This window comes from Thamnophis elegans, chromosome 8, assembly GCF_009769535.1.
Source record: "Thamnophis elegans isolate rThaEle1 chromosome 8, rThaEle1.pri, whole genome shotgun sequence".
Taxonomy (NCBI): Eukaryota; Metazoa; Chordata; class Lepidosauria; order Squamata; family Colubridae; genus Thamnophis; species Thamnophis elegans.
This window is the reverse complement of record NC_045548.1, coordinates 42774297-42791376: the sequence shown is the minus strand read 5'-3', so window position 1 is coordinate 42791376 and position 17080 is coordinate 42774297. Positions and strand designations below refer to the sequence as shown.

The 17080-nt window shown below is 36.0% G+C and overlaps 1 protein-coding gene across 1 annotated transcript; it reads left to right on the top strand.

Moving 5' to 3' along the window:
• Positions 1–566: 566 nt before the first annotated feature.
• On the top strand, positions 567–15640 carry GGH (gamma-glutamyl hydrolase). Its single transcript, XM_032222245.1, has 9 exons — positions 567–773; positions 4058–4169; positions 5118–5168; positions 6658–6742; positions 7472–7610; positions 8673–8779; positions 9960–10047; positions 12124–12261; positions 12840–15640. The coding sequence occupies exons 1-9, from the start codon at positions 668–670 to the stop codon at positions 12959–12961; spliced, it is 948 nt and encodes a 315-aa protein (XP_032078136.1). The 5' UTR covers positions 567–667; the 3' UTR covers positions 12962–15640.
• The last annotated feature ends 1440 nt before the right edge of the window (positions 15641–17080 follow it).

Below are 17080 nucleotides of genomic sequence, written 5' to 3'. Positions count from 1 at the left end.
TAGGTTAACCGTTGCACACATTAATAAGTGGTCTACCTAAATATACTTAGTAACGCACACATTCTTCTCCAGCATGTAAACCAATTTAGGAACCTGTTCTAAACCTTATACTACCCTTCTATTATTTATTACTACTTTTACTCTTTACTTCTTTTACTTATTACTACTAATTTTATTAGTCTTTTCTGTTTGCATGCCCACTTTTATTAGTCTGCACTCTATTAGTTGCAGCAGTTGACCGTCGATGTTTACACACTTAAGCTATGATCAAATAACCTGCAATACCATTTATACAATCAATTTTGAGGACAGTAGTTTGGAACTTTGTCTTAATTTTCACGGAATTTCCTTACTTCTTGAGCGGGCAGAAAAATCCATTCCCCAATAAAAAATTTTGAAGCTCCCTAATATCCACACAAATCTTTTTTCATTTATTCAAAACAACATTCTCTGAGAAGTAACAAAATGAGAGCTCTAGACGGAAGGCGAGAAGACCAGTTCCCTCTAGACTACATTTCCCAGCGTGCCATTGGTGGCGGAGAGACATCACAAGTGGGCGCGGCTGCAAAAGCTGGCTCGCGCCTGAGTGTTGGAGCAGAAGAGCTTTGCAGAGTGGGATTATTTCGAAAGCTTAGCTGCGTTCAAGTAAACTGGGCGAACGCCAGCTATGGCAAAGGGGCTGCAAGTTCGCGGGGCTTGGGGGCTTCTCGCCTTCTGCTGCTGCTCCGCGGTCTCCTTTGTGTTGCGGAATGAGAACGAGCGACCGATTATTGGTAAGTAGAAGGGCGCTGATGTTGCAGGAGTAGCGAAGCTGACAGTTAGCCACCCACGACTTCAGTGCTTTCAGTGTTGAGAAAGAGAAAGAGTGGGGAGGGGGTGGAAATTATTATTAATTGTTATTATTTAAATTATTAGTAACCTTGACCATCACTAAGTGTTGTATCTTTTTATTCTTGATGAATGTATTTTATTTTCCTTATGTACACTGAGAGCATATGCATCAAAGACAAATTCCTTGTGTGTCCAAACACACTTGGTCAATAAGGAATTCTATTCTATTCTAATTCTATTTATTCCTCGACCGAAATCCGTTACATTGGCTTCTTGGAAGAAGTGCATAAGGCATGAATAGGAATAGTCTGGATATACGTGTTGTTGTTCTACCTGTTTTTCTCTGTTGTGCCAATATTAAATAAAGGGAATATAACCTCAGATGGATGTGGTTAGAGGTAGGTTAGAATATGAGAGTTTTTTTAAAAAAATAATTAGTTAAGAAAAAACAGTACATAATCAAACATGAAATGAATATTTGTGATTCATTCTTGGATCCTGAAAATCTCTTGGAGTGATATATTTAGCATATATCAAATACAGCAATATACAAAGGACGCTGCTAGAAAGAACTGTAGAAAGGAAAAGCAGTGGGAGATGTCACAGAGACAGTTGGAGTAGCAATATACATAACTAATTGTTCTAAGTCAGTGTTTCTCAACCTTGGCAACTTGAAGATGTCCGGACTTCAACTCCCAGAATTCCCCAGCCAGTGAATGTTGGCTGGGAAATTCTGGGAGTTGAAGTCCGGACATCTTCATGTTGCCAAGGTTGAGAAACACTGTTCTAAGTTATGAAGAACAGGCAGAAATGACAAAAAATGAATTCTAATCATCCACCTTCTAGATGAATATCAATCATCCACCTTCTAGAACAGTGTTTCTCAACCTTGGCAACTTGAAGATGTCTGGCGAATGCTGGCTGGGGAATTCTGGGAGTTGAAAACCAGACATCTTCAAGTTGCCAAGGTTGAGAAACACTTCTAGAATGAGAAGGCACTTGGATTGATCTGATTCAATTGATCCAAAATTATTTCATTGTCCAAATATTTTGTTTCCAATTTTACATCATCAAATGCTTTCTGAGATTTTGATGAGGAACATAATGGGATAGTGATAATAGGTAATTAAGATTTACAGATTACAAGCAAGGCTTAAAATAAATATATGAATGCATAGCAGCTATAAAGACATTGATCTACAACTCTAGACCAACAATCAAAACCACTAATATATAAAAATAAGAGCAAAGCCTACTACTTTCTAGCATTGATGATATTATCTAGTTTGGGTAATGAAACATCTGCAAGAAAATCACCAAGCTCAGACAGCACCAAGGACCATACAGATTAAGTTTTGGATACAAATACAAAATGATGTTTCTAAAACATTTTATAATATGATACAAAATCTCAGTCATTTGGATATTGTATTATATTTCTTCAAATCAACCCTGTTGCTCTTCAAATATTTTGAACTATAATCACTCTAATTCCACAGGGTCTGAGAATTATGGAAGTTGTAGTCAATAACTCTATTGTATTGGCTCCTATTGTATTGTCATCAAATATATGACATAGATAGTATAATAAAAGTATTATATACTGTTTATTTTTGGAAGAGATACCCTTGACTTAACAATGGCACTAAAAGAAGTGACATGACCATTGTAGCATCCCCATAGTCATATGATCAAAATTCAGACACTTGGCAACTGACTCATATTTGTTCAGTTGCAGTGTCCCAGGATCATGTAATCACATTTTGTGACTCTCTCACAAGCAAGGTTAATGAAGAAACTAGATACACTTAGCTGTGTTACTAACTTAACAATTACTGTGATTCATTTAACAACTGTGGCAAGAAAGGTCTTAAAGAAAGGGGCAAGAGTCACCTAACAATTTTCTCACTTATCAACAGAACTTTTGGGCTCAATTGTGTTTGTAAGTCGAGGACTATCTGTCTCAGTTTAAAGTGAATTTATAAAATTGTTAGTGATTTTAGTGATTAATCTATTCCTATTTAAAGTTGCTATTTTATTTCTTATCACTTCTTTACTGTGTCACTGAAATCTTGGAACGAAGAAGTGTCAGATCCAGCATTTAGTGAATGTTGAGCTGGTATTTGGGAATGTTTTGAGCAGATGACTCTTTCTAATGGTTGTGCAATAGATCATGCTGTGACATTGCATAATTTACTGGAAAAGATTGAAAGGATTTCACCTTGTTTTGGTACACATCCTACGTAAAATAAAGGACAATGTTCAGGGTTTTTTTTAGAATCAATATAGAAAACATGTACCACAAATGGTAAAATAATTATTGAAATCTGTTCTTTATACTAAATTTTGAAGAACAAAGCTAGTCCAAGATCATATTTAAACAAGCTGGATTTCTTTAAAAAATGTATTTAATACAATACAATATAATACAATAGCAGAGTTGGAAGGGACCTTGGAGGTCTTCTAGTCCAACCCCCTGCCTAGGCAGGAAACTCTATACTGTTTCAGACAGATGGCTATCCATCATCTTCTTAAAACTTGCAGTTTGGGGCATTCACAACTTCTGGAGGCAAGCTGTTCCACTGATTAATTGTTCTAACTGTCAGGAAATTTCTCCTCAGTTCTAAGTTGCTTCTATCCTTGATTGGTTTCCACCCATTGCTTCTTGTTCTACCCTCAGGTGCCTTGGAGAATAGTTTGACTCCCTCTTCTTTGTGGCAATCCCTGAGATATTGGAACACTGATATCATGTCTCCCCTAGTTCTTCTTTCTCTTAAACTAGACATACCCAGTTCCTGCAACCGTTCTTCATATGTTTTAGTCTCCAGTCCCCTAATCATCTTTGTTGCTCTTCTCTGCACTCTCTCTAGAGTCTCCACATGTTTTCTACATCATGTTAATGGCAACCAAGTGGTCTGATCAAAGTTTCTAGAATTCCAGTCAGCATGACCCAGATGACCATTCTGACTGGGAATTAAATGCAGTAGTCCAAAAGATTTGAAAAGCACCATGTTCTCAAGTTTATGTAGAAACATGTGACATTCCTATTGCATAGCACAACATGTGATGCTGAGATAGATTTATTTTTGAAAGGATTCAAACAATTATTGAATACTTCAAAATATATCAATAATACAGCTCTATTATTTTAACATCAGCCTCTATGTACAGTCTTAGAATGGCACAAATATATAATATACATTCTCTCTTTTTCTGGATGGTTTAGGAATATTAGCTCAGGAAACTTTTGAAAATTTTCAGAAGTTTGGAAGTTCTTACATTGCTGCTTCTTATGTGAAATTCATCGAATCAGCTGGAGCAAGAGTAATACCAGTACGGTAAGCTGCTAAGAACTATCTGCTCCCATGCTATGCCAGAAATAAAAAAAAAACATATAATTAAATTTGTCTTCAAGATACCATGTGATACTGAATAATATCACACAGAAACGTACTTAGGACTTAATATTCAACGTTGAGGAATTAGAAGCAGCTGTTGTGAATAAGCTGCTTAAGAACTGTAATATCAGTCTTCAGGACTGGAATTAAATACTTTAATACTTCTTGGTGCTATCACAGTCACATATGATGTCATATGTAATAATTAGAGTCTTGTACTAGGAATAGGAATGTCTACATTCAAATTTATATTCAGAAACTCATCATAGTGAGTGCAATGGTTAAGATGGTGGACCAGAATTGGGGAAAACCATGTTCAAGTTCACCTCAGGCATGGAAGCTGACTCCTTTTAGTGCAGCTGTACTCACAGAGTTGTTGTGGAGGGCAACGGAGGAGGAAGCGCAATACACACTGCTTTAAGGTCCTAAAGAAAAGGATATAAATATATTCACCTACTGAGCCAAAAAATCACTAAAGTTATTATCTCTGAGATTGTTCTGAAGATAAAATTAGATGGAAGATCCAGGAGTATTCATATATGCTGCCTTGAAGATTCTTGGAGGAAAAAGTTGCCATTGCAATAATCCCATTAAAAATATTACAATACTAATACAAAAAGTATTAGTATTCCAAAGTGATTCAGTGATCAGTTTGAATTCAGGCTTCCTCCATAATAATCCATATGTGTAATTCATTTCACTTTCTAGTCAATCTACAGTACTGTAAGAAGGATAGTAACTTTTATTTTGAGTAGTTGATTCATATTGAGTAACCATTCTGGTATTACTAAAGATGAATTTTATTTGCATTTAGTGATTAAGACAATTCTAATCTAACATTGGAATGATACATATTCAGGCTAGAAATTTTCATTTGAATTATTATAGATTGAATCGTTCCAATGAAGAATATGATGAGATATTCCGTTCTATAAATGGGTAAGTAAAACACAGTATTGGGTTTCAAAAATTGTTCGAACCTACTCTGTGGGTGTGGCCTCCTTTGTGGGAGTGGCTTGCCACCCATGTGACCGGATGGGAGTGGCTTGCTGCCTATGTGACCGGATATGAAGATGCCAACGACACTTGTCAGAACCACCTTAAATTACCTCACATACAGCACTGGCATGCATAAGAATATGATGTAAACTTGTTTTTTAAAAGGCATCTTTGGTTTGTGTTAAAACAACTTCAACACACACAATGTTCTGATTGCACCACAAATGCAGTAGTCATCCTTACCTTTCACAGAGGCACTGAGTTTTATAAATATGAGCATGATAGTGTAGAATAATCATATCCAAGGACCAGTGGTGGGTTTCAAAAAATTTTGGAACCTCTTCTGTAGGTGTGGCCTGCTTTCCGGGTCCACTGGTGGAACCTCTTCTAACCTGTTCGGTAGATTTGACGCACCGGTTCTACCGAATAGGTGCGAACTGGTAGGAACCCGCCTCTGGTATAACAGTAAAGTTAGTTATAGGGGAAGGAGTATCAAGATATCAAAATGATACTGAAGATCTTGATTTTAGTTTCCAGCCAGGAAAATTCATAGGATGACTATTACAGAGAACAGCCTGCCTTATAAGAAACACAATTTGAGAAAATTTGTAAAGTACTTGATAAATAAAAAAGTTACTGAGGTAGCTCAGTGGCTAAGATGCTGAGCTTGTCGATCAGAAGGTTGGCAGTTCAGTGAGTTGAATCTCTAGCGCCGCATTCTGGAGTGTGCTCTTGTTACATGTCAAAACTTCTGCCAACCTAGCAGTTTGAAAGCACATAAGGCAAGTAGAAAAATAGGAACCACCTTTTGTGGGAAGGTAAGTGCTCCGTGTGCCTTCGGCATTTAGTCAATGCCGGCCACATGACCATGGAGGCGTCTTCGGACAGTGCTGGCTGTTCGGCTTTGAAACGGAGATGAGCAATGCCCTCTACATTCGGAAACAACTAGCACATATATGCCAGGGGAACCTTTACCTTTACATTATTGAGAATAATAAATTGTAGCAATGCAAATAGGAATATATCAGGAATATATCATTTTAATGATGCATGAAGTTTGGAAGTATGATCTCTGAAGGACTGAATGCTTCTTAGCCCAAAGTTAAATACTGTATGTTTCCAGAATGGTAGTTCATCTGTTTCTCTGGTTCTTTTAATAAATATAACATTGATTGCTGTTGAACTACATTCTAATTTGCATTTAAAGTAAGTGCAGACTAGAACTGGAAGACGTTTTAGATATTGGACTTTTAGAGCAATATACAAACTAATGAGTTATTAAAGAAGAAGCTGAAATAAAGCTTAAGTTGCATTTACTGCTGTAGCTTGTTGTATATATTAAAAGGTCTTACTTTATAACCCTCATTTAACTGAAATCAGCTGAGACGTTGTTCTTGATAATCAAATTGTTGTAACCATATTTTCTTAGAATACTTTTTCCGGGAGGTGGTGTTGATCTTGAAACTTCTGAATTTTCCAGAGTGGCTAAAATATTCTATACAAAAGCACTAGAGGTAAGTGTTCTAGCATTCAAGTCAAGCTGTATTAATGTTTGAGACATGAAGGCTGTAGGTGAGTCATGTTTACACATTTTTCAGCTTGCATAACCTTGTCAATAGAAGTATGTGTGCTTCAATAGTTAATTGAGGTGTGTGTGCTTCAATTGATATATCTACTATGTAAAACAGGATTATCTTGATGAGAGTGTGATACATGTAAATAAAATACTTCTGATAGATGCATTTCAAATATAAATCCTATTATCTTGCAACGGCATATTAAATTCCCTTCGCCCTTAGCCTCATTTTAGTCTGTATTAGTTTAATACAGGATTTGGGCCAATCAATGCTTATGTTTCTGCTAATTATAAACAACTGGACATTGATTTTTGAAAAGAAAATATGTCAATTCAATTAAGAAACCCTACTTGTGGAATGTTTGCCCACACTCATCGACTCTGTTCTCAAAGCTACAGTTATTGTGTTAATTTAATTTTGCTTGTTTGCTTGATTTATATCCCCCCACTTTCTCTCTCAAGGCAAAATATACTCTGTCATGTCTAGACTGCTTTGTTGTTTTAATGGAGAATGAAGGTTTTATCTGAATGGCTTTGGAAGTCAAATATAGTTCTAATGTGATGACTGCTGATTGGGATTGATGGATGTTATAATTCAAAACATTTAGTGATTAATCTATGATCTTGTGTATTGACCTGGTCGTTTTTTCCCATTGCCATTTTCTAGGCCAATGATAGAGAAGATTACTTTCCCATTTGGGGGACATGCTTAGGACACGAATTGCTCACCTATCTCACGAGTGGAGAAAACTTGCTCGTTCGGACAAATACAAATGGCTTCACAATGCCGCTGAATTTTACTCAAGGTGAAAATTCACAAGTTTTAGCAAATATAACATGATCTAAGCTCAATGAAGTAGTAGTTTAAGGAATGCATGACACAGGACAGTTAACCTTTCCCCTATGAAAATGAACAGAATAGCTGCATTTCCTTAGCTATTTGTAATAGAAATACAATAAGAATTCTTGACAGCTCAGCATATTCAGTAGTTTTTCCTAATAATATAATATTTTCAGAGTTAAAGCGAAGAACTGTATACAAATACTGTATTTGTACAGTATTTGGGTGGATCAGTGTCTTTCTGCTTCTATCTTGTGACTAATTCCTGAATCTAGTCCAAATCTAGTGCAGCTCAAAAGTACTCAACCTCTATGCTGACAATACCTTTTTGCTATAAAAACAAAAGTTTCTGCTTGTTCGGAATAGAAAGAGGAAAACGACACTCAAGTCATACATTCTTTTTAATGACAGCAGGACTGAGTTAGGAATAATACAGTGTAATTTCTAGCTCCCTACTGTTGTGACACTCATTTCTTCAGAAATATGTGGGTTATAATTTTCTTGATTAAATTGAAAAGCTGTTTACAAGGAATTGTTTTAAAATATGTATTAAGGACAATATATTTGAATAATCATGACACTAATACTTTCAATGTATAAAAGCTGAATGAGGAATAAGAAAATTTAGAGTCCCATTCAGGATCTCATTATCTATCTTTCATTATCTATCACTATTTTCATATGTGAGCATGTCAAATATGTCCCTCCGGATTGGCTGCTGGGCATAATTAAGCATTTGACACAAATTTCTGCAGCAGGAAGGTTAAGTGGCCATCTGCCCAAGAAGGATAGAGGCTTGACTTTGGTCTCCAGTCCAAATCTGAGCAAGCAAAAGAGTGCCTAGCAGTCAATTGGCAATATTGGTTGACACAATTCAGATGTTGCATTTTGACTTAGCAAGTTGGTGAATATAACGACTACGGTTTACAAATTGTGGTATGCAGCCTAACATAGAATTTGAACCCAATCATTGCTCTTCTCGATGTTGATGAGTAGTGTTTCATTTTGTTTTGCTTTTGGAAATAAGCTTCAAACCACAGTAAGATGTTCCAGGATTTTCCTGAAGAGATATATGAACTGTTAGCTTCAGAGCCTGTATCTTCACACTTTCATTTCTGGAGCCTATCTATGCAGGTAATTTCTTGTCAATTGCTGTCAAAGACCAGCATAAGGAGGAGGGGTATACAAAGAATTTTAAAGCATAAAAAAATATAAAATGCAAAAATAAAGTTAGAAAAAAAGCTAAATAAAAAATATAAAAAAGTCTAAAAGGAGGGGTAGGAATAATAAATGGGCATTAAAAAGCCTGGCAAAATAGATTTATCATAATATAATACATTCTATAATAATGGTCTAGGTCAGGGGTGTCAAACTCTCATTGTCATGGCGTTGTCACATGACATATTGGGACTTTTTACCTCTTCACTAACCCGGGTCTAGCACGTGATACATCCGGCCTGCGACCTGAGAGTTTTGACACCCTGGTCTAGCTGCTCATGAAACCTGATTTGTGGCACAGGTCTGACATAATTTTAAGCGTGAAGAATAGGGTACCATTGTATGTTGTATCAGGATTGATATCCTGAGTATGTATGCAATAATGGCGAAATGAGGCTAGGATGAATATCTTTTTAATATAAGCATTGTAGAAGTACATATTCTGTAGTTTCTAAATGACCAGAGTCATAGAGATGTTGTCTTTTTAGGGTAGGGAATCTCCCTGTATTAGTTTTCAAGTACAGCTGAGAAGAAGGCCTGACATTTTGTCAGAGTAAAGGCCCTTGGGTGGTTAGGTACTTGAATGTTTTTTAAATATGCCATGAGAGGAGGCGGACTACCTATTGGACTCATAGTTGATAAAGGTTGGGAACCTGGCTAGGTCCAATTGGTTCTCTGCATCTGATAAATGCTGTTTATTGAGAACTTTGGCCTAATCATATCCCATGCTGACTAGAAGGAAAGAATCCCAATGATGATATTTTAGATGTCACTGTTTTCTCCCCCATGTGAACTGAAAATCATCCCACATAGTTATTTGGACAAGACCAAGAGGGGGAAAGAGTAGTCTACCTAGTAGTTGAATATGGTTGCCCATACTCTTGCCTCTACTTTCATGAGACCTGTCTGTGGTCTCAAGGTGCATTAGAGACACAAAAGGTGGGTTGAAGGCCAAACTTGGAAATTTGGACTGAATAAGTTGGTGCAAAGTTGGAGAAGGGATCCACCTGGGCGCCACGGAGAAATTGTGATAAAATGATGCAGATAAATTTATTTTAAAAAATTAGTCTAAATCATGATTACCTTTTTTTTACAGAATTACACAAAAAATGAGAAACTGCGCAACTTTTATAAGATCTTAACAACTAATTTTCATAATGTGGAATTCATATCCACCATGGAAGGTAATACCTAATTAATTTCTAAATGCTGTCTAGAACTAAAAATTGTAGCCACTGCATGGGTAGCCTATTAGTGAAACAGTTTTTGTACTGACAACATGGTGGAATAGGTTTTCTCTTTCTTTTCTACCCACTTCAAAACATCTGCTGAAGGTCACAGAAACTGCCGTGGTGATGGGTTCAAAAATCAATCATACAGGGTTCGTTCCAAAATGCCTCCCTGCCTTTGCAGGGTTTATTCTTTTTATACAGCTTTTACAAGCAAAGCAATGTGCATATAGCAACAGCATTGTAGGTGTAACATGGTACACCCACGTTACACCTATCCTCCGCGAGCTGCACTGGTTACTGATCAGTCTCCGGATACGCTTCAAGGTGCTAGTCGTAACTTATAAAGCCCTTCATGGTATTGGATCTGGGTACTTGAGAGACCGCCTGCTGCCAATTACCTCCCACAGACCCATTAGATCTCACAGGGTTGGCCTCCTCCGGGTGCCATCTACCAGCCAATGCCACCTGGCTATTACCTGGGGGAGGGCCTTCTCTGTGGCAGCTCCGGCCCTCTGGAATGAACTCCCTGCAGGGATTCGGACCCTCACCTCTCTCCAGGCCTTCCGAAAAGCCGTCAAAACCTGGCTTTGCCGGCAGGCCTGGGGGTGATGAGTTCCCTCCCCTCTCGACATGTATGGTTGTGCGACTGTTGTCTACTTTTATTATTTGTATTTTGTCTTTTATGTTCCCCCCTTTTTTCCCCTTTGAATTGTTCACCACCCTGAGTCCTCCCGGAGAAGGGCGGCATACAAATAATAAAATACCAAAATACCAATACCAATAATTGGCATATTCTCCTTGTCAATCTCTAAGAACATCCCACCCAGGATAGAATCTCACATAACTCAATAGTTTCTGGTAGTGCCTGGTTCTGCTAATTAGGGGAGCTCATAGGTTAAGAGGTAACCAGTTACTGAGGTCATGGCAGTTTGCTGAGCATGTCTTTACGTAACCTTTCCTCTATCCCTACACTGTGGTCACAGTAAAGAAGAAGGACCCATTTGTTCAAATAATATAAGATGGATTCCAGAGGTTATTCTACCTCTGTCTTTTCCTTATACATTTAAAACTGCATGTTTTATTGTGTTTATTGTTAGGTCATTGCATTCCACTATTCTATTTTTACAAACAAAACAAAGGAGAATTAGAAAACATGCAACAGAATGATGTCATTTTACAGATTTTACATTAGTAGAGGAAATAGGAAGGCTGAAGAAAACATAACTCTGAAATTTTCTGTGGCCATCATCTATTGTTCTCCCTGATTTATGTACTTTCATATGTGTCTGACTAAAACTCTTATGCTCTTATGGCATGCTTATGTTAGTGGAAGTTAATGTAAATTGTATTTTATCAAGTAAACCTTCGGTGGAAGTAGACAGTTGCAAATGTTCTCATATTCAGTTGAGGTATATTCTTTAGTTTTCAGATTATTGACCAATGAAAGTGTTATCAAATTAGAATTATTATATTAATTTATGTTAGTTTAGTTAAATTAGTAGTATATACTACTATTTCTTAATTGCATTTTTTAAAAAAGCTGTGCTTAATAGTACCATAGTTTAGCAACAGAGTACTAACTCTATACCTTTAGTTTAAAATAATCATAGTTCAAGTGATCAAGTGAGCAAAGAAGTAAGCTACTGCCAAAACAGGCAATACTGGAATGGATGGCACAGTGGTCTCTGGTCTATATTCTAATTTTTAAAGAGTAGACCTATTAGTCTTTATAATCAAGACTGAAAAGAGACATTGTCATGAAAGCTTCTGTAATAAGAATTCCCTTCAATATAGCCATTTTGACAACATAGAGTCTTACTTTATGAAGAGTTATTGAGCAGTACATTGGCTGATAATTTTGAGATTCTGCTCTTTGTTCCTATTTATTTAGTTATTAAGTTTTATTTATTAAATTTACACCCCACATCTTGACATGAAGCAACTCATAGTTTCAAGATCTTCCAATAACTTGTCTCTGAAGATGATAAGGTGGGTAAGTTTGGTAATTTAGTTTTTCTGTTTTTGTAGCTTACAGATACCCTATTTATGGTGTTCAGTGGCATCCAGAAAAAAATCCATTTGAATGGAAAAATTCAACTGGCATTCCACATTCATCAGCATCTATAAAAGTAACATTTTTCCTAGCTAACTTCTTAGTCAATGAAGGTAAGTAACCTTGGTAAGGGATATGAGTGGATATAATGAAACATTTCTTTAAAAAAAAGAGCAAAAAGAAAAGGATCATTATGTTTTAACAGTGTTTGTACCGCAAATATGAAATTCTTATTAATGGAATATTTGTTGGAAATATAGCATATTTCATAGATTGTATTTTATTACTTGACTGAATGGTTAGATATGGGGGCTGCAATATTGAAAATTATACTTTACTTCAACTACACTGAGCAAGACTTATTCCACAATAACCTTTGACCAGTTGCTTGTCTTTTGTGAAAAAGACATCTACCTTTTACCCAATATAAACCTGGGATTTTCCAATGCTAATTTCAGTCAAATACATTTCCCCTGTTCTCTTTAAATATGGTGTTTCACAGAAACTACAAGGAGGGCAGGTTGAAAGAAGAAAGAGCTTTAAGTCTGGGACATATCCTCTAAACTGTAATAATCGGGAAGTTTTTGGATTATATTTAGTGTTAGAGTCTCTAAGCATAATGTTAACAAAAGAATTGGGATTGTACAAGATGATGACATGAAATAATCCATATTTGTCCAATATTTTGCAGCCCGGAAGAGCAATCACCATTTTTCCAGCAAAAAGGCTGAGGCTGATGCACTGATTTATAATTTTAATCCTCTCTACACTGGGACCTTTTCATCTTTTGACCAAGTGTACTTTTTTGATTAAATTGCCAGCCTGAAGAAGAACATAAGTAAATTTTAAAATGATTTAATATTTCTGTTTAAATTGATACAGTGTATTGTAAGGGCAAAAATTCAGATTGTGTGTAGGTCTTTGTAGAACTTATCCTTTCCATTCCTTTCTGTAGAATCATTCATGTTCCAAAGCGATGAATTTGGAAAAAGCTTCTGAAGCAACTTGACACTAAAAGCTTGTTGTGAAAGCCCTGAATCTTATGAACCTTGTGCAGGAATACTTCTGAGTGTCCCCAATAACTGTTCACTTGAAGCACAAACCCCTTATGGGTTCAATAACTAGAAATGGAACAGTATTTGTTAGTTTGGTGGTTACAGTAAATCATACAGGATTTGACTTACCGTTTCCTATTATTACAGGCTTGGCAAAGGGGGACATGTCCTCAGTAGAACTCACATTGTTCTGATCTTTATCATATCTGGAATTGGTAAACACTCCAGCCTTATATAACATTATATGTAGTTTATCTTTATGTTTTCATTAATTGCACATATTTCATTTGTGAAATTGCACTTAACTATTTGTGTTCATTTAAAACTCTTATTTAATGGGAAAAGTTGAAGAGGATGGCTTTTTAATGTGAATGGGAATGAAGACTTCTCTTCGATCAAAGAACTTCTGCTATAGTTGTTTCTGTCCATTAAGGAACAGTGTGATATAAAAATTCTCAGGTAACCCATTCTTAAATAAAGGAGAACATTTCTCCTTGGACACACATTCTGAGCCTCTCACTGGAATGCCTTTTTAATTTCATATCTTCAACCTGCCAATTGCTCTCTTCCCTTCCTTTTCTTATATCTCTGTTGTATGTGGTTTTAGTGTTTAGAGTAGACATCATTATCCACCCAAACAATGTTGTATTTTTTAATCCTCCTTTTTATGAGATTCCTTTCTTTTATACATTTTTCTTGGAATAATGCAGCACTTTAAAAATTATTTTGCTCTTTTTTTAAAAGAAACTATTGCCACAAATTCACTGATATACATGTATCTTCTATAAAGTTTACTATTATGACACAGATAGATAATCTCTGAGCCTCATTAGTTTTCTCTCCCCTACATTTTAATCACCTTCTTTGCTTTCTACTCATAATCACTTCCTGTGTGGTCCATGCACTTTAAACTGATTGGATTTGTATAATACTGTGGAGATAACTCATACTAAGTACACCCATTGTTTCCAGACCCATTCTATACATGAATCTTCTAGGGATCATGAAAACTGAAGTCCTGGTACATCTGAGAGGCATCTTCTTATGGAAGGTTAAGTTTTGCTTTGCTTTGAGAGCTTCAGGCAGCACTTTCCCTTGTGCTCTGCCAGCTGGTAACCTCATGAGACATTTAAACGGACAAGACAAATATTTTGAAATGCATTTTTGTCTTTGACGATGCTTACAAAAATTCAGATGGCATTCTACTCCTAAAACTTATCCACGATGGGAAAAAGGCACTCAATTTACCATTCAGCTGCATCCCAGCCTTCTCAAAATAGAAACTCAGTATTTCAGGTTGACCCAACCTGAAAGCCGTAAAGCGGTTGCTTGAAAGTGACTTTCATTCCATTCCAGGATTCTATCAATATCATTTGTATAGATTAATGGAGCTTGGGGTTTTCTACTTGAAATACTGTTTTTGCAAAAATTTGAAGCTCAGAGAATCCTTCTAAGATGTCATCTTATTTTAAGATGGACCAGATTTTCCCCATAAAAGGTTTTGGTTTTATTTACAATTAATGCATTTAAGATCTGTGGTTTTCTAAGATTTGTCATAACTGTTTAATAACTAAGGTGCTAAATATGCTTAGGGGCAGTCTGCATTACCCTGAGTACTGAAGTGAAACATTCCAATTTACCAAATATTAACAGGGTTTTCATATAATACAACAGATATGCAAATTTAGAAAACTAGATCTATATTTTGATATATAAAGTATTTGTGACTGAAATTCTCTTCTTGGGTAAAATATTATGCTAATATCTCAAATACATGAGTATCTGCTAGTGTGGCCTATGGGGAAAAAAAACCTCATAGATTTTTCCCTGTCATTTTCTTTTCGTAAATATAAAAACCTTGCATGTTGATGATGCTATTAATGTGAGTTAAAGATCAGCCTTTTAAAAAAATATATAGGATTATTTTTTTGTCTTTTTACAATTGCACTTTTTGTATTTCACTAATATATTGTAATAGCCTGTGGACCAGGCATGATCCACAAATTGTGCTTTGATTTGTTTTCTTGTTGTGGTTGTTTTGCAGTCCTTCTGATTATAGTGATCACACAAAATTGATAAGGTCTTCAAAAACATGAAATATAGGATAATACGTTAAGTTTTAGAATGGTCTTTAAAAAATTGTAATTCGCCTCATTCTCCCCCTCCCTTCCCCCCCAAAACTGGGATAAACCAATAATTATTGTGGTCCTTTGGGCTGTTAAAAAACTACGTTTCCCATATTAAAAGACCAAACCTGAATGACTAAATGACAGGAAGTAAGTGTGAATGTATTTTAAGTGTTATACAATTTGTTTAATTTAATACAGTTACTCAATTGTATTCTTTCATCATATATTTGACTTTGATCCTATGGCCTTGTATTCTTTGCTGAAATGTGTTTATTGCTGTATAATAAAGGAAATGCAACTTAATAGTGCTTTTAAGAATGAAATGCGTACATTTTTTCCTACTGTACCTTCTTAGCATGTCTCCATGCTACTTGCTATTCCATATGGATAATTTTGATAAAAATGTGGAGAAGAAAAGATAGCTCATTCAGATGTTTAAAAAGATGGTACTTACAGCTTTGTTTTGAAAGTTGGTGCTTTAAAAAAAAAAAAGTACGTCCTTTCAGCTCTTGTTATAAATAATTTTATATAATTCTATAATTCTATAGAATGCTAAGTTTCTTTGAAGGGAAGTGATAGGTTTCAACTGTCAAAATGTTTGAAAGGATCCAAAAGATCATGATTTTTCACTATACGATTTACCATCAACTAACTTAGCAATGAGGCACAATTTTTTTCTTGTTTGCTTATTGGGTTAGGATATCTGCCTTTATTATCACCATAATGTCACACCTCAAACTACCTTACTGAGGTTTGTGTGTACTGTACACATCTAATACAGAGTAAATGTTCGCAGACAACTTCCCATATTGGCTGTGGCTGATGGGAGCTTTAACCAGCCAGCTGGACATCATCAAGTTACTAGGACCTCTATCTGAAAGAGAGCTAGGCCAGACGATGCTTGTAAAAACATGCTTGAATTTATCTGAAAATCTGCTTCAATTAAGGACTGAATTAAAGAGTTTTTATCTCCATTGTGACTTTCACTGATTCCATACAAGCTGTATCATTTTATGAACATAATAAACTCTGTTTCTTTAATGTGCTGTAACATGTTTGGCACTAGGGGGCCTGCATAACCCATCTTGTTTGATTTGTATTTGTATTGGATATGCAACCAAAGCCTGGAGCCTTTGGGCAAGGTTTGTATGAAACAAAACTTCAAGATGCTCAATCAATCTGTATGATCAAGTAAGAAAGCATAACACAGATATGCAGATATGCGAATTACCTGGATCTAAATGTTAGGTATGCATCCAAATCCCCTCTATGCTTACTCCAGAATAATTTGGTGCAAAATTTATTGGGACTTGATCTCGGATAAGTCTGCATTAAAAATTATACTGTTTAACAAATCTCGTGATTATGGATCATGCAACAGAAATATTAGGACAACCTTACTAAAATAAGTAACCATGATGGTGCATCGGTGACCTATAACTAGTTAAGCCAAGTGGAAAAGAAAATAGGCAATAATGTGATTTCCTTAATTCTAAAATCTGTAAATATGTGGAGGAACTACTAGGATGAGTTGATGTAGCAGGGGATAATACATACCGTCCCGCAGGAGCATCGGCGGAAGTGGTCAAAAACTTCAAGACGGGGGCCATGCCTACATGCTTGTAGCCCTGGCCCATTTTTTAACATGTGAGGTAGAGTTTTAATCACATGGTCACAGTCAGCTTTTGACACTCGCCCCAACAACAGACACCTCTGTGTTCCAATTGCATTTGATTGCAAAATGAGAT